The following is an 18,129-nucleotide window of genomic DNA, read 5'->3' as shown; positions in this document are numbered from 1 at the left end:
TCCCTATATTTACTACTAAAGGAGCACTACACCTACAACAAACCCATCTGTTGGCTTAGTCAATGCTTCTAATTACATAAGATAAATAAGCCACAATTATCGCTTTCTTCTATAGCCAACCGAGAGCTAGCCGCCCCCATCCATGGCTGCCAAGGTTTCAACTGCTCTATGTGACATGTCCATCATTGCAGTGTACTATGAGTGACATTTAAAAGACTATGAGTAACCTCTTTCTTGCTAGCAATCAAACAATGGGTGAGGGACAAAGAGGCCGCCAGGTGGGCGGGGGAGGCATATATACCTCCCCCTTCCCCCACCTCGGCCAGAAGTGACGCATGGGACGCTGAACGGGTCACCAGAGACTAGGCTGTCCAGTGTGCCATCCTGTGGCACTGATGGGGCCGCCCTCTTATGAGGGTCCCCTGCGGGGACGCGTCGGTCAGTCCGCAGACTCTTCGGGGGAAATTTATCAACACTGAGCTGGTTTTGCATCACAAAAGTGAACCCAGCAGCAAAATGTTGTATTGGGATTTACTTTCCAATGAAATCCAGATTTGCATGAGAAAGTTGCCTAAAGTAAAGCAAAGTTGTGCTCTGAGCTACTTTGCGTCAAGAGAGTGTCCTGTGGGTGCTCAATTGGAATACCCATGCAATCACCCAGGGGTTTTGCCACAAATCCATATCTACTATTAGGGGTAAACAGAGATTTGCACTAAAAACATACACCTCCGCAAGGTAAGCGTGGGTTTGAGAAAAGTGTCCTATTCCCAAACTTATGCGAAAGTGCATGAGATGCATAAAAAGTGGGAAACGTATTATATTTTTACTATTGGAAATGCACCCTTCCTATACGAAACCTATGCTTGACAGAGCGCACGTGCAAGGGTGTCTGCGTTGGCGCATGGCAGCTTAAAGTGAGCCAGTGGGGGGGGGATGAAAGCCATGCCATATCACTACAGATGTGGCACTGTTTTAGTCTTTCCTGATGTTGCTGCGCTGCACAGCACCAAACATTTGTAAATCTACCCCTCACTCTGGTTGGGAATCCTCAAAGATGCCTGGGTTCCGCTAGCGCTGCGAGGCCAGACTAGTCTCACAAAGCGCGCTAGTCAAATGACTCAAACATAAAACAGCATTAAAGTCATCAAGAGGGGCGTGGTTCGGAGGCCCTTTGAAGGCAGGTGACACTATTTTCCCTGAAGACAAAGAAACAGACTCTGCTTCTTGCCCATCCACAGACTGCTCAGGTGAAGTCACCCTGGGCAGAGCAGCTCATCTTACAGCGCAGGACAGAGCCCAGCAGTGACGCGGGAGCTCGCCTTGTTTCAGCCCTGTGAGCCTCGCCAGGTCGTTCCCACAGAAACTAGCGACGGGCCTGGGTGGGGTCAGGCGTCGGTGCATTTAGTTACCTACCTTGGATTGCAATCTGCAAACAAGCAAGTTCCTTGTTGATCTTTCTGCAAACTAGAATCACCTGGGCCTTTGCCGAGCTCCCTCTGCACTCCGTTCACTCTGGCCTTTCCTGAGCTCCCTCTGCACTGCAGTCACCAGAGCTCCCTCTGCACTGCATTCACCTGAGCTGTCTGTGTGCTGCATTCACCTGAGCTCCCTCTGCACTGCATTCACCTGAGCTCCATCTGCACTGCAGTCACCTGAGCTCCCTCTGCACTGCAGTCACCAGAGCTCCCTGTTCACTGTAGTCACCTGAGCTCCCTCTGTACTGCAGTCACCTGAGCTCCCTCTGCACTGCAGTCACCTGAGCTCCCTCTGCACTGCATTCACCAGAGCTCTCTGTGTGCTGCACTCACTGAAGCTCCCTCTGCACTGCAGTCACCTGAGCTCCCTCTGCACTGCATTCACCTGAGCTCCCTCTGCACTCCGTCCATCCCCGCCTTTCCTGTGCTCCCTCTGCATTGCGGTCACCTGAGCGCCCTCTGCACTGAATTCACCTGAGCTCCCTCTGCACTGCAGTCACTAGAGCTCCCTCTGCACTGCGGTCACCTGAGCGCCCTCTGCACTGCATTCACCTGAGCTCCCTCTGCACTCCGTCCATCCTCGCCTTTCCTGTGCTCCCTCTGCACTGCGGTCACCTGAGCGCCCTCTGTGCTGCACTCACCTGAGCTCCCTCTGTGCTGCACTCACCTGAGCTCCCTCTGTGCTGCACTCACCTGAGCTCTCCCTCTGTGCTGCACTCACCTGAGCTCCCTCTGTGATGCACTCACCTGAGCTCCCTCTGTGCTGCACTCACCTGAGCTCCCTCTGTGATGCACTCACCTGAGCTTCCTCTGTGCTGCACTCACCTGAGCTCCCTCTGTGATGCCCTCACCTGAGCTCCCTCTGTGCTACACTCACCCAAGCTTCCTCTGTGCTGCATTCACCTGAGCTCCCTCTGTGCTGCACTAACCTGAGCTCCCTCTGTGCTGCATTCACCTGAGCTCCCTCTGTGATGCTCTCACCTGAGCTCCCTCTGTGCTGCACTCACCCGAGCTCCCTCTGTGCTGCACTCACCCGAGCTCCCTCTGTGCCGCACTCACCTGAGCTCCCTCTGTGCTGCACTCACCTGAGCTCCCTCTGTGCTGCACTCACCTGAGCTCCCTCTGTGATGCCCTCACCTGAGCTCCCTCTGTGCTACACTCACCCGAGCTTCCTCTGTGCTGCATTCACCTGAGCTCCCTCTGTGCTGCACTAACCTGAGCTCCCTCTGTGCTGCATTCACCTGTGCTCCCTGTATGGTGCATTCACCTGAGCTCCCTTTGAGTTGAGCTCCCTGTGTGATGCATGCATCTGAGCTCCCTCTGTGGTACATTGAGTTGAGCTCCCTCTGTGCTGCACTCACCCGAGCTCCCTCTGTGCTGCACTCACCCAAGCTCCCTCTGTGCGGCACTCACCTGAGCTCCCTCTGTGCTGCACTCACCTGAGCTCCCTCTGTGCGGCACTCACCTGAGCTCCCTCTGTGCTGCGCTCATCTGAGCTCCCTCTGTGCTGCACTCACCTGAGCTCCCTCTGTGGTACATTGAGTTGAGATCCCTCTGTGCTGCACTCACCTGAGCTCCCTCTGTGCTGCACTCACCTGAGCTCCCTCTGTGCGGCACTCACCTGAGCTCCCTCTGTGCTGCACTCACCTAAGCTCCCTCTGTACTGCATTCACCTGAGCTCCCTCTGTGCTACACTCACCTGAGCTCCCTCTGTGCTGCACTCACCTGAGCTCCCTCTGTGCTGCACTCACCTGAGCTCTCCCTCTGTGCTGCACTCACCTGAGCTCTCCCTCTGTGCTGCACTCACCTGAGCTCTCCCTCTGTGCTGCACTCACCTGAGCTCCCTCTGTGATGCACTCACCTGAGCTCCCTCTGTGCTGCACTCACCTGAGCTCCCTCCGTGATGCACTCACCTGAGCTTCCTCTGTGCTGCACTCACCTGAGCTCCCTCTGTGATGCCCTCACCTGAGCTCCCTCTGTGCTACACTCACCCAAGCTTCCTCTGTGCTGCATTCACCTGAGCTCCCTCTGTGCTGCACTAACCTGAGCTCCCTCTGTGCTGCATTCACCTGAGCTCCCTCTGTGATGCTCTCACCTGAGCTCCCTCTGTGCTGCACTCACCCGAGCTCCCTCTGTGCTGCACTCACCCGAGCTCCCTCTGTGCCGCACTCACCTGAGCTCCCTCTGTGCTGCACTCACCTGAGCTCCCTCTGTGCTGCACTCACCTGAGCTCCCTCTGTGATGCCCTCACCTGAGCTCCCTCTGTGCTACACTCACCCGAGCTTCCTCTGTGCTGCATTCACCTGAGCTCCCTCTGTGCTGCACTAACCTGAGCTCCCTCTGTGCTGCATTCACCTGTGCTCCCTGTATGGTGCATTCACCTGAGCTCCCTTTGAGTTGAGCTCCCTGTGTGATGCATGCATCTGAGCTCCCTCTGTGGTACATTGAGTTGAGCTCCCTCTGTGCTGCACTCACCCGAGCTCCCTCTGTGCTGCACTCACCCAAGCTCCCTCTGTGCGGCACTCACCTGAGCTCCCTCTGTGCTGCACTCACCTGAGCTCCCTCTGTGCGGCACTCACCTGAGCTCCCTCTGTGCTGCGCTCATCTGAGCTCCCTCTGTGCTGCACTCACCTGAGCTCCCTCTGTGGTACATTGAGTTGAGATCCCTCTGTGCTGCACTCACCTGAGCTCCCTCTGTGCTGCACTCACCTGAGCTCCCTCTGTGCGGCACTCACCTGAGCTCCCTCTGTGCTGCACTCACCTAAGCTCCCTCTGTACTGCATTCACCTGAGCTCCCTCTGTGCTACACTCACCTGAGCTCCCTCTGTGCTGCACTCACCTGAGCTCCCTCTGTGCTGCACTCACCTGAGCTCTCCCTCTGTGCTGCACTCACCTGAGCTCTCCCTCTGTGCTGCATTCACCTGAGCTCCCTCTGTGCTGCACTCACCTGAGCTCCCTCTGTGCTGCACTCACCTGAGCTCCCTCTGTGCTGCGCTCATCTGAGCTCCCTCTGTGCTGCACTCACCTGAGCTCCCTCTGTGGTACATTGAGTTGAGATCCCTCTGTGCTGCACTCACCTGAGCTCCCTCTGTGCTGCACTCACCTGAGCTCCCTCTGTGCGGCACTCACCTGAGCTCCCTCTGTGCTGCACTCACCTAAGCTCCCTCTGTACTGCATTCACCTGAGCTCCCTCTGTGCTACACTCACCTGAGCTCCCTCTGTGCTGCACTCACCTGAGCTCCCTCTGTGCTGCACTCACCTGAGCTCTCCCTCTGTGCTGCACTCACCTGAGCTCTCCCTCTGTGCTGCATTCACCTGAGCTCCCTCTGTGCTGCACTCACCTGAGCTCCCTCTGTGCTGCACTCACCTGAGCTCCCTCTGTGCTGCACTCACCTGAGCTCCCTCTGTGCTGCATTCACCTGAGCTCCCTCTGTGCTGCATTCACCTGAGCTCCCTCTGTGCTGCACTCACCTGAGCTCCCTCTGTGCTGCACTCACCTGAGCTCCCTCTGTGCTGCACTCACCTGAGCTCCCTCTGTGCTGCATTCACCTGAGCTCCCTCTGTGCTGCATTCACCTGAGCTCCCTCTGTGCTGCACTCACCTGAGCTCCCTCTGTGCTGCACTCACCTGAGCTCCCTCTGTGCTGCACTCACCTGAGCTCCCTCTGTGCTGCCCTCACCGCAGCTTCCTGTACGTCGTGTCCTCCCATCCCGCAGGCCTCACCTGTCCGTCATCAGCCTCCGGGCCGCAGGAACGCCTCTGTTTGCACAGCGCTTGTGCGCGGCAGCAGGAAATGGAGTGATTTGCATCCGAGGACACAGATCACTGGAGCGCCCGCGAGCTCTGATCCAGCAGCGGACACACCTCTCCCCCTTGAGTACTATCGATCACCCCCTCTGCCATCTGATTGGAAGTGGGGGTCCCCTGCCCTGGAGTGCGCTGAGCCGAGTAATATCGATCACCCCCTCTGCCATCTGATTGGAAGTGGGGGTCCCCTGCGCTGGAGTGCGCTGAACCGTGTGACCCTGGCACCTTCCCTGGGGGACCCTTGGCTGTCACTGGTCCTGGGCCTCTAACCTGAGCTGGAGTCCGCCCCTGGCAGCGATGGGGAGATCGGTGAGCACCAGATCACTTTTCTGCTGAGGAGCACAGAGGCGTCTGCAAGGTATAGTGACTTCAGTTCGGGCTTTCATAATCCCCTTTAGGCTAAAATGATTCTCATCTCTTCGGACTGCCAGCTCTGGAGAGTAAAGTTTTAGACACAGTTGATAATGTTATTCTTCGCAGTTCCTAAGAAGTCCCCAAGCGCGTGTTATTTGAATATCACAGAAGGACCATCGAAGCCTCTTTTCAAGGCACGATGACAGATGACAGCCCCCCCCCCTTCGCCAGAGTTCCCACCCCTGGCTGGTGCAGAGGTTCTACCTGAGGCCCAGACCCTTCACCACGACCAGTGTTTGTTGGTCATGCTGATGCCAACCTTGGCTGGACATTGCATTCTCCAACCTCGCCTGAGTCCAGGGCTTAATTTGTAAAAAATATAAGTGTGGGGGGTCCGTAGTGTTTGGTAGGAGCTCTCCACCGATGCCACTGAATGCCAGGGCAGCTGAACACTGAGGCTTTCTGCTCTTCATTCAGCCTCAGGCCTGATCCACTTTCCAACACCTCCTGTCTCTTTACCTCATGAATGCCGAGACTGCCTACTATTGATTTCACCTCATGCCTCCTTCTTTCACCACCATACACTTGGGGGCCCGTTATGATGGCGGGCGGATTGCCCACGCCAGGCGGGCGGATTGCCCACGCCAGGCTGGCAGTGGCCACCGCCAGCCTGGCGGGGGCAATCCGCCCGCCATCAACTCTAGTTTCCCCCCCCGCCATATTAGTATGGCGGGGGGGACCTCAGCGGTCGGAAAGACCGTCCGCCGCTTTTCCGCCCCAGTCGCCTTGCGGCCGGGACGGAAAAGGAATAATATGGTGGCGGTGTCTATCAGACACCGCCAGCCATATTGCCGCCATGGAAAAGCATGCGGACTTCACTCTGGGGGCCCCCTGCGGGCCCCCAGAGTGAAGGACAGTAAGGGGGTGCACACAGGGGGTACCTGTGGTACCCCCCTTTCATTTGCATTTACAAAGTGGCAGGCACCGCGCGGTGCCTGCCACTTTGTAAATGCAAATGCTGGAAAGCATTTTTAGCATTGTGGCGGGCGGTGCAGAGAGCACCGCCCGCCACAATGCTAAAAATACAGGATGTGCCCGCCACTGTGGCGGGCACATCCTAATACCACCCCCGGGACCCCCGCCCTTATGGCGGGCGGTCCCAAACCCCGCTAGGATAACGGGCGGACTAAGTCCGCCCGTCATCCTAATGACCCCCTTAGTCTCTTTGGGCCCAATTCACAGAACTAACTTAAGACAAAATCCTAAACTTACTACCATTTTGGTATTCACAGAAGGCACTTACAGCCAGATTCATCAAGCCAAAATCGGCTCGCAAAGGGCCAGATTCTCAGAATCTGGCCCTTTGCGAGCGCTATTTTTGCATTTGGGATTCATCATCCCAAATGCAAAAATCGCAATACTAGAAATCGCTAATTTGTGAATAATTGCATTTAAGGAATCTCAATTTGAGATTCCTTAAATGCAATTCATGAACCATTTTAAAATTGCAAATTCACAATCTGGGGCCGCTATGTACCGCGAAGTCTAACTACGTGGTAAATAGCGAAAACTTAGAAAAATGCACTTTAGTGCATTTTTCTAAATTGTATGTTGTATGTTGTGTGTGTATGTTACACACACACACATGTCCTTTGGACAAGTGTGTGCGCAACACCAGTGTACATTACCATTTCAGGGGTGCTACAGGGTGTCCTTTGGACATCCTGGCACCCTTGAAATCGCTTCCTTATTTGCAATTCGCTAATTCGCTAATTGCGAATCGCAAATAAGGAATGAATTAAGGACTTGCAAAACGGGATTCATGTAGGAATTGCAAAAAATATTGCGATTGCGATTCCTACATGTTCCTTATGTTCCTTATTTGCGATTAGCAAATTGCTAATCGCAAATAAGGAATAACTCCCCATGCATTCCTATGGGCCTACAGGCCCATAGGAATGAATTGAATGAATTGGGAATTGGGAGTTATTCCTTATTTGCGATTAGCAATTTGCTAATCGGAAATAAGGATGCGATTTCAAGGGTGCCATGGGTGTCCAAAGGACACCCTGTAGCACCCCTGAAATGTGAATTTACACTGATGTTGCGCACACACATGTCCAAAGGACATGTGTGTGTGTAACATGCAACTTAGAAAAATGCATTTAAATGCATTTTTCTAAGTTTTCGCTATTTACCACGAGGTTTGACTTCGTGGTAAATAGCGGTCCTAAATTGCGAATTCGCAATTTTTAAATGTTTCATGAATAGCATTTAAGGAATCTCTAATAGAGATTCCTTAAATGCTAATCCTCGCAAATTTGCGATTTCTTTATTAGCGATTTTTGCATTTGGGATGATGAATCCCAAATGCAAAAATTGCACTCGCAAAGGGCCAGATTCTCAGAATCTGGCCCTTTTGCGAGCGCATTTCGCTTGATGAATCTGGCTGTTAGTTCTTTGAATCAGGGCCTTTATCTCATGAATGCCAAAGCTGCCTAATATTGATTCCACCTCATCCTTCTTAGTCTTCACACTTCCTGCCTCTTTCTCTCATGAATGCCAAGGCTGCTTAGTAGTGATTCCACCTCATGCCTCCTTCTTTCACCACCATACACTTTGTCTCTTTGGGGCAGATATACAAGAAACTAACGCAGTGCGGTGCCCGAAGTCTATTTGCTGCGCTACGCCGCGCTGCGTTAGTTTTGAGGCACAGGGATGTGACATATTTACAACAATATGTGGCATTTCTGTGCTTCCCCCCTGTGCCTGCGCACAAACTGCTGCCATGCGCCAGAGCAGGCAACCTTGCATCATGGTGCAAGAATACCTGCGTTGTAGGGAGATTGTTTTTGTGCAGGAAGGAACTCCTTCCTGCACAAAAACAATCAATGGAGGTGATTTCCTCTTCCAATGTGTGCTGTAGAATGCAGCACGCATTGATAGAGGAAAAAATAAGGAGAAATGAACATTTTTTCCTCATTCCGCCTCCCTACGCTTCCCCTGGGGAGGCGTAGCAGTCTGATGCATTTCCAGATTTATGATTGCTCGTTAATCTGGAAATGCATCGGTGGACATGGGTGTTGTGTGGTAACTAACCCTGGGCTCAGTACTACACTAGACTCATGGAGCTTGCGTAGTTTGCGCTACTACGCTCTACGTGAATTGCACATAGCACAGTGCAAAAACGCTTGCGTAGCGGGCATTTTTTGCTTGCTCACGGTCCACAATGTCAAGTTAGCGGCCGCGAGCGAGCAAAATCAACATCCCGGCGAGACTTTTTCCTCGTTCGCGATCAGCAACATCAAGTTGCAGATCGGAAGCATTGAAAATAAACCTCCAGGTGAGATTCTGAACGCGGGGAGGTCAGGTTTCTCATTGCGAGTGGTCACGTATGCTCGCGACCGCTCGCAATGAGAAACTACAAGTTCGCATTGAGAAAGCTGCCGCTCGAGTACAAATCTGCTCAAGCAGCAGAAAACGACCGCTTGCACTGTGCAAGATGCCATTAGCAATGATTAAACAGTGCGGACAAGCATCCGGCACTGTGCAATCAGTGAGAACAGCATTTTCTCTACCGCACTACGCAGTTTGTGTAGCTGCGCGTAGCGTGCGTAGTGCGAAGAGCACTTCATGTAGCTACGCGTAGCACTACTATGCAAACTACACTCAGGGGTAACCCTGACAGCAACACCCATGTCATGCCACTAACACACAAAGTGTTGCGTGAAAAGAGGTGATATTTACAAGCATAGGTACAGCCACGCAGGGTGGCTTTACGCGTGCTTCTAAATATCATGCAACAGGATGCGCCGCCAGTGCATCACGTAACGTGACACACCTGCGGCATAAAGGGCTTCTTAAAAATCTGCCCCTTTAGCTCATGAATACCAAGACTGCCTACTGTTGATCCGGTATGGGCAATTGGAGCATCTTTGCAAGAGAGACAGAGCAGGACTCTTTAACCTAAAGGAAATACGTCTCATTCCATTCCCCAGTGGAACTGGAATAAGCCCCCTCAGATGTATGACCCCAGAACGCTTAGGCTCGCACGCGGCTTAACCAACAGCACATGGCAGGTCTCCCAGCAGGACAAAAGGCAGGAGACTGACAGGGGTACTGAGCCAGGTACTGGCCCATCCAGAGGGAGTTGTTGAAGTGTTGGCAGCCAATCAAATTTTAGTAGGAGCCGCCAGTTCACTACAAGGACTCGCGTCCCCAGATATCTATATTTTTCAAACTTTAAATTCTCTGAAACTACTGAACAGATTTACACCAATTCACAAAAAACATGCTTTCTGCACCAACATCTAGCTTTCTGCCAAATTTGGTGTATTCCCATTCAGTAGTTCGGGTTATGGTGTGTTGAAAAAACAGAAAATCCCCATTGACATAGCAAGGGGAAAACGTGTTTTGGGACCCCCTCCTCTTTTCTCGGCTTCTGCTCGACAGAACACCCTGAAAATTTTAACACAGCAGCTGAACCAAAAATTGTTCATGTAACTACTTTTATGTAAAAGTTTCTGGCAATCATTGGGTGTTGCCCGTGGCGTGAACATTTTCTAAAATATAAAATTAATAAATAATGTTCAGATTTTCCACCAACCTGTGAAATGGAGGGAGTGCGGAACACTCTCTTCCTACAGTATAAACCTGCAGTGTTGACTGTAGGACATGAAAATATTTTTGTTGGTGGTTCTTTCAGAAATGGATCCCCATTGTCAAGGCAACAAGGGTGACCCATTTAGGAAGGAACAATGCGTTCTTGTGTTCATGACTTACTAGCAACAGTAATGTGTTTTATATCTTAAGTGCCAGCTCTGTCCTCATTGCTTTGTGCAAATAAAGGTTTCTGTCTAAGAGGTTTCTCTTATTTCCTTTCATTGTGCTGACCAATTACCGCAGAAGTCGGGGTGGATTTGCACAAGGGCACACTGAGGGCTGTGGGTAGAGCTGATTAAAGAACATAAGGTTAGAGGAGAAAACATTCTAATTCCTAACTCTGTGCCCTAACTTGTGAAATGCATCTTTGTATCCAGTGTTTAATTTGAGCCGGTGTTTGCAGGAGGCGACAAAAGCACTTACTTTTGGGACTCTGGACTTATTTTTTATCGTCAGATGCAGGCCCAGAGCAAGAGACAGGAAAGCATGAAAGGGAGGAAAATAAAGATATGAAAACAGTGGCAAACACATTAAACAGGGATGAAAAGATACTACAAGAGTACGAAAAAGAGAGAGGAAGTGTAGGGTGGTGGGAGAAAAATGCCTGAAGTGGAATCAAGACTAGACATCCCTGGTATTCATGAGATAAAGAGACAGGAAGTGTAGGGCAGTTGAAGAAAGAGGCATGAGGTGGAATCAAGACTAGGGTAAACAACGTTTAGCGCGAATCTTTCTCCCCGCAGGGAATCACAACGCGGTCGTTACAATGACTGCGTTGTGATTCCGCATACCATTACTCCGCAAGTCGAAACAACCACTTGCGGAGGGGGGGGGAGGTGTTGGATTTAAAGTTCAACACCTTCCCTATTGTTCGTACTTGCTGGAGTTGGAATAGTAAATTATACTTTTCCAACATCCAGCGACCCCCCTACGTAAATCGTTGTTCCGACTTGCGGAGTAATGGTTTGCGGAATCACAACGTGGTCGTTGTAACGACCGTGTTGTGATTCCCTGCGGGGATAAATACAGCGGGATGGCATCACATATTCCAAGACTAGACAGTCATGGTATTCATAAGGTAAAGATACAGGAAGTGGAAGGAGGTGGAAGAAAAAGAGGTGAGGTGGAATCAAGAGCAGGCACTTAGTATTTGGCAACACCTGTATTCTGAAGCATGGGTGGGGGCACTTGAGAAAAGCTGTAGACCTCTCGTGATATTATATTGGCTACATTAGAATGGTGTTTCTCTCTTACAGTCTGTTGTTCACTTTCAGATGTTTACCTTTAAAGTGTAAACGTTCTTTGGGACTCTGGTTCACCTTACACAATAAAAGTGTGGTCATATGTATTTGTAGGCGTTCTCGGTCAGAAGTTGCAACATATCCAGTGTAGGAGTAATGAACAGTACGTGTTAACTTTAAAATAGAAAAGCCTTAGGGAAATTGCAGGTTGTCGAGGAGAGTAAATCTCTCCTAGGGTACTTTGGACATTATACAAGATCACAACAGAACGGATTAGGTGCTGGTGGTGATGAAAAGTGGGAGCTTGGGTAATGAGATGTTGAAGGAATTTGTAGCAGTATTTTACTGCAAGATTGGTGCCCTCAAGGGGCTTTTGCACTATCATATCTTCAAAAAGGGAGTGATCCTCACTGTACATGTCACACAATCTGTCCTAGATTGCCATCTAAGAAGTGAACCAGGAAATCGATAAGCTTCCACAATCTGGCATGATTGAACCAATGATGTCATTACATTGGTTAGCCCCTTTGGTCGTGGACAGACAGGTTAAAAACAAAATTTGTGTGTGTTGACCTCAGGGACCTAAATAGTAATGTAGTTAAAAAGTTTCCATTGTCAAAGATAAAGGAGATGCTGGCCAGGGCTACTGACCTCTCTTTAGTTTATCATCAAATAAAGTTTACAAGCACAGAATAAGCAGTCAACTGCGTTCTTGACACCAATAGGATAATTCCATTATGTTTGCATGCCCTTTCGTTTGGCATCAGCGGCTGTGGTATTGCAATGCCTCATGGACCAAGTGTTGAGCAATCTTAATGGAGTGATGTTTTATCAAAATTATATCTTGGTTATGGGCGAAGATAGGGGCCAACATGACAAACATTGATAAATAAGAACAAAAGAGAACCCTGCCAATAATTTTTAAATAAGGTCCTATACAAGGATCCTAGGATGCAAACAAGACATCGGATCAGCCATCAAGAGAGTCAAAGCATCAGACCCAACGTTACATTAGTTGATTTTATTCATTTTTTCAAGTTTTCAGGATTTAATACATTATTACAACATAAACATTAATTTATTATAAAGTCATAGATATTAAAACACACACATGATTTTCAACATATAAAGTCCCACACACACCGTTCAAATCTCACACTCACATAAACACTCATTCAACTCTTAACCAAACAACCGATCTCACACTCGCAACTGTACATATAATCACAATAGTACATAAACGCCACAAAGTGTATTGGTGACCAGATGGAAAATTCAAACAAAGGGATGTGAGCAGGGAAAGAGGTAAGGGCTAGAGATGGAAATAACAATCCTGCTGCCCACAAGAACAACGCCGAGGCGCGTTTCGGTGTAGAACCCCGACTGGGGCCACACCTTCATCAGGGCGATGATGTACCACGGAGTAGGGGACAGTAAATCTGTAGATAAAAAATATACATTATAGTTTATATCGAAGCCCAAAACATGAGACTGCCAATAGCGAGGGCTCAGAGGCTGGATCCAGGGTTCTCTTTTGTTCTTATTTATTGCTTGTTTCCCCCTGCGAACCTGCCTACATTCCATTTTTGGGGGCCCCCTTCTGTCTAGTTATGACAAACATTTATGCTTGATCCATAACATCTTAGAAACATGTGGACTCACAGCAGAACATAAGAAATGTAAGTTTTCTGTTAGAGTATATAGACCTTGTGGTAAGTTGTGACAGGATCAAGCTAAAGAGACGTTGTTTTGTGCCATAATATGAAATAAAGTCCTACCTGAGACAAAAGGAATCAAATCCTAAATTTGTTCAAACTTTACCGAAAAGCCTTATGTCATGAGATAACTCCTCAGGAACAAAGTGAAGCATTACAAGCTGCTAAATTGTCAGGAGGAGTTCTATGGGAAAATAGAGGATATCTGCACACCAAGTGCATCATAACAACTGATGCAAGGGTGTTGTACCCAAAGAGACAAGAACGAATAAGAAAGAGTTGTGGTTGATTCTCATGTTTCAGCCCCAGAAGATGTACAACTTTCAAGTGCAGAGAGAGAGATCTTGGTGGGATTGTGGGGATTAGAACACTTCTGCGAGATCATTTGGGGATCTGAGTTACTTATCAGATGTGACCGTAAACTAAGCCTGGGCAGTGAACTCCGTGTTACACGGAGCTCGCGGAGTTCCGAAAAGTATTTTTCCTCGTTGCCGATCGTCAACATCAACTTGGTGAGCACGAGTGAGGAAAATCCACCTCCCGGCGAGATTTTTCAGCGCAGAGGGTCAGGGTTCTCATTGCAAGTGGTTGCGTGTGCTCATTGAGAAACTGCCCATTCGCTTTGAGAAAGCTGGCGCTCGAGTAAAAATCTAGTCGAGCTGCAGAAAGAAAACCAGCGCCTGCTTGCGCTGTGCATGGTGCCATTCACGATGATTGCACAGTGCGGAAAAGCATCCAGCACTGAAAGTCACTGCGAACAGCATTTTCCTATCACACTCTGCCACTTGCGGAGCTCCGCGTAGCGCGGCGGAGTTTTTTTTCCACTTCGCCAAGTTTTGCATAGTGCAACTCCACGAACTCAGCGAACCCCGCCCATGGTATGGTACTTGCTGCCGCCGTGGTGGCGGCCACATCATAATACCACCTGTGGAACCACCGCCTTGTAGGCAGGTGCTCCCACTCCCCGAGACGATGGCGGACGGACTTCAGTCCGTCCGCCATTGTAACCAGCGCCTATGCAACTGCCTAAGAATGTTCCTCTCATTGTTCTAATAGTCTGAATTTAGAGAATGGTACTTTGTCCATAAGGGTGGCAGGGGACATTATAACAAATTTGGGGATCGCTATGAGCCCAGCAGTGTTCTCTGTTCCTTGATAGGGATCTCCATCATCGCGGTTTCTGTCCAGGGTCAAAAAGATGCAAAAGGTATAAACGTATGTTGGATCTGGAAGGCTGCCATCTCTTTTGATGGCCATTCATTCAACCTTTAACAAACTTTTTGTTTTTCATGAACATAATCTTAAAGATGCAGGCTGAGCTATGATTTGTGTTTGTGGTCTCTCACCGGCTGCTTTACCGGATGGTGAGGGACAGAAAAATCAGGACATCACATAGTCTACCCTATATAGGGCGGCTAGTGTAATTCCCTTCCTCTGACAGAGCCTTACGACAGACCCATACTTCATCGAGCCATCTGGCGACACAGTCCGTTGACTGAGCCAATGAAGGCTCCATCAGTGGAAAGCTGGTGGTCCTTCTGAGCCGAAATAGGGTAGAGAGCCCGTCAGTTTGGAAGACAGGGTACTCCTTCACATTTGGGGTGGAGGACTATGGCCACCAAACGATTAATATGTCTCGTTGATTTATTTATTTATTTTCTTTTATGAGGGGGAAGATGTGTGATGTTGGAAAACATTAGCATTTGATGAGGTAAGCATGGTATATTTATATTTCATGTTACAACGTGTTGTTCCTTTTCGTATGTTTACTTTCCTCAATTGCGATTGCATTTAAGGAATTGCAATTTGCGATTCCTTAAATGCAATGCAAGAACCACTTTTAAATAGTGATTTTGCTATGTGAGGCCGCAAATTACAGAGCAATTAAACTTGTCGGTAATTTGCAAAAACTTTGAAAAATGCACTAAAGTAAATGTTTCAAAGTTTCATGTTTCACACACACATGCCCTTAGCTCAAAACAGTTCAGCTCCCTTAACTAAAAACAAAAGCCAAGTAAAAAGGCTTCAACTTAAAGACCAACATCCCCAAGAGTGAAGTAAATTAAGAGTAACTCTAAATCTCCAATAAGACGGAGCAGGGGTGTGAAGTATCCAACCCAAAAGAAAGGGAGCTCCCAGAGGCATCCTCCTGATAACTAAAGTAAAATTGGAAACAAAAACCGTACTGAAGTGGTTAATTCCCATAGTCTCTGAGGAAAGACCAAGAATACTGGTTGAGAAAAAACCCATATAAATGAAGGGAACGGAAAATATGAGCAGAGGTTAAACAGACTCATATGATTAAAAAAGATCCAGGGAACCCCACCTGGATGTGACCAATGAGGGAACGAGTCCTGAAGAAGGTGCAAGAACTCAAGAGGCACCGAAACGCCGCGTCGACAGTTTGTTCCTATTATTTGTGTTTGATTAACTTTGTATAAATATGTCTTTTGGAAATAATGCTGCATAAGGAAAAATCCTTTTTTTAGAAATAACTGAAATTGATTTTAATAAATGTGTTATTAATATTGTTTGTGTAAATTAAACATATATCATGTAACGGTTTTTAATGCAACAGTTTTGTAGTACTATGAATTCTATCTGAATAAATGTATGACAATTTTTAAACAAGTCTTTGTTTTATATATGGTCCCCCATGACACTGAAGGGTTGTTAGTCCATGTTGTAAATTTGGTAACCTAAATAAGACTGCACAACTTTTGTACACACAGAGGTGGCCGCCCCCATTGGGAGAGGCACACCGAACAAGGTATAACAATCAGGAAAAGGCACCCTGTTTTTTCTCATATGTGCAACATGGGTGCACATCACAATTTCAGGGGTGCAACAGGGTGTCCTTTTGACACCCTTGCACCCTCGAAATTGCATGCGCAATTTGCGAGTACCTATTGGTACTCGCAAATTGCGCATGCAATTTCCCATTCATTACTATCGGCCTTGAGGCTCATAGAAATGAATGGGGAGCCATTCCTTAATTGCAACACGCAATTTGCAAGTCACAATTAAGGAATGTTTAGGAATTGCTATTTTTATAGCGATTCCTACATGCATAGGCTTTTGCGAGTCGTTAATTGCGATTACTTAATTATCGCAATTAGGGACTTATAAAATCCTACCTTGATGCATGTACCTGTAATATACCAACCAGCAGAGAAGTGAAGTGTTTGATAGTTCTATATGTCGTTGCATTGGAGATTGCAACCTCACTCCCCTCCTAGCCACTAATCACTATGGCTTCCATCTCACAGGCAGATTTCATGAGACGGAGGTGGATTGGATGCCATAAAGGGACACCATGGATGGAGATGCAAACAAGGACATCATGGAGAACTTGCCGGGAGATGGCTCATCCACCGAGGCAGAACTGGAGGTAGCGTACCCTATGTTTACCTATCATCAGAGGTACCAGTGTCTGGCAGTAAATGTACCTGAAAACATGGGAAGTGTACGCGATTTCTGCCCCTTTATGAGCAGATGTTTCTTAGACTTAGTAGTGGCTTTGAGGGAAGTTTAGCCCCTACTCTCTTTTCTCTTATTTTGCTGCAGAAAGAATTCATGCAACTTGTGAGTTCCCAAGTTTTCAGTAACATTTACTTTTCAATGTGATACAAGCTTTTCTTTTGTTTTCATTGGTTTGCATTTCTAGTTATACAAATACTACTGGGTATTATTTGAACATAACTGTGACCGGTATACCATGATCTCTTTCTAAAGGCATCCTGAGGACCGATTTGTCAATTTTGTCCACGTATTTGATATTTTTAGGCCTCAATAAGACTTTCAGATTCACCATATAGGATTGTGACTCAAGTAGACACATATAGGCGAGCTCTCTTTGCTACTTTGCTACTTTATTGTTTTATTTATTTTCTCTGCAAGCATTTTAATTTTTTAAACTATATCATTGTGTCTCATTTTAGGTTGCTACCAATCTGTCCTGAAGAAGGACACTTCAACATTTTTTTGTGGGTTGAAACATCAACAACTTTTTCTTTGGTCTTGCACTAATTGTGGAAAACATACACCTGAACCATTAGCATATCTGGAATCTAATTTATTTGCCAGTGTATAGGGTTTGGAGGGTTTGGAAAGTTAGCATAAAAACTAGCACAACCCTGTTAGATTTTCAGAATGATTAACACGTATGCAAACGATCTCCACTAATATCCATAATTTGCACACTTGTCTCAAATATAAGCTGTATCGAAACACTAATAACTTGATTGGATTTTAGGGGTGAGGAGGTTAATAAACCCAGTGTCCTTCAAAAAAACTACTTTAATTTGAGGTTGTTTTTAGCAAATATCTTTTATGTTATGTCCATGCCTTCTTTCTCCTGCAGCAGATGCTACAGTAAATGCACTGTAGGGCTCATCCTCCAATATACAAGGTGAGTTAAAAGGAGTGGAGTCTCTGATGATTGTCAGATGGATTCGCAAAGACAAAACGCCATGTTGGCATTCAAGAGATACTCAGACGTCCTCTTATGGCACATTGAGAATCTGCGGCCTATAGAAGATTCAAGTCTATTTAATGTAAGGTATGATGTAGGGAAATCCAGCCAATCATCTCTTCTGGATAGAAGACAGAAGACCTCCTACCTTGAGATTTGGTTGTCACACAGTAGAATACATTTTTCTTAATATACAAGTTCCTTCAATTTTCCATAGTGGCAGCATAACAGCACAACATTAGTGTGAGAGTCCCAAAAAAAGGGACATTTCACATTGATTATTATGATAAATTTAGTTCTTATCTGCAAAGGAGACCACATATTATGGCTAGTTGTGTGGCCAGGATCTCTCTGCTGTGACGGGTGATACCACTGAAGTGCTACAGGTTTGCAGAGTGTTG

General features: G+C 47.8%; 1 protein-coding gene across 1 annotated transcript in view; it reads left to right on the top strand.

Annotated features, from left to right (window-relative positions):
• The first annotated feature begins 5,240 nt into the window (after window positions 1–5,240).
• Window positions 5,241–18,129, top strand: part of LOC144780812 (uncharacterized) — a 29,709-nt gene continuing 16,820 nt past the window's right edge. Inside the window, exons 1-2 of the mRNA XM_078659319.1 lie at window positions 5,241–5,640; window positions 16,524–16,645. Coding sequence (XP_078515445.1) covers window positions 16,571–16,645 — 75 coding nt within the window. The 5' untranslated portion in view covers window positions 5,241–5,640; window positions 16,524–16,570. The remainder of the gene's footprint in view (window positions 5,641–16,523; window positions 16,646–18,129) is intronic.

Source organism: Lissotriton helveticus, chromosome 9 (assembly GCF_964261635.1).
Source record: "Lissotriton helveticus chromosome 9, aLisHel1.1, whole genome shotgun sequence".
In the NCBI taxonomy this organism is placed as follows: domain Eukaryota; kingdom Metazoa; phylum Chordata; class Amphibia; order Caudata; family Salamandridae; genus Lissotriton; species Lissotriton helveticus.
This window is presented reverse-complemented; position numbering and strand designations above follow the sequence as displayed.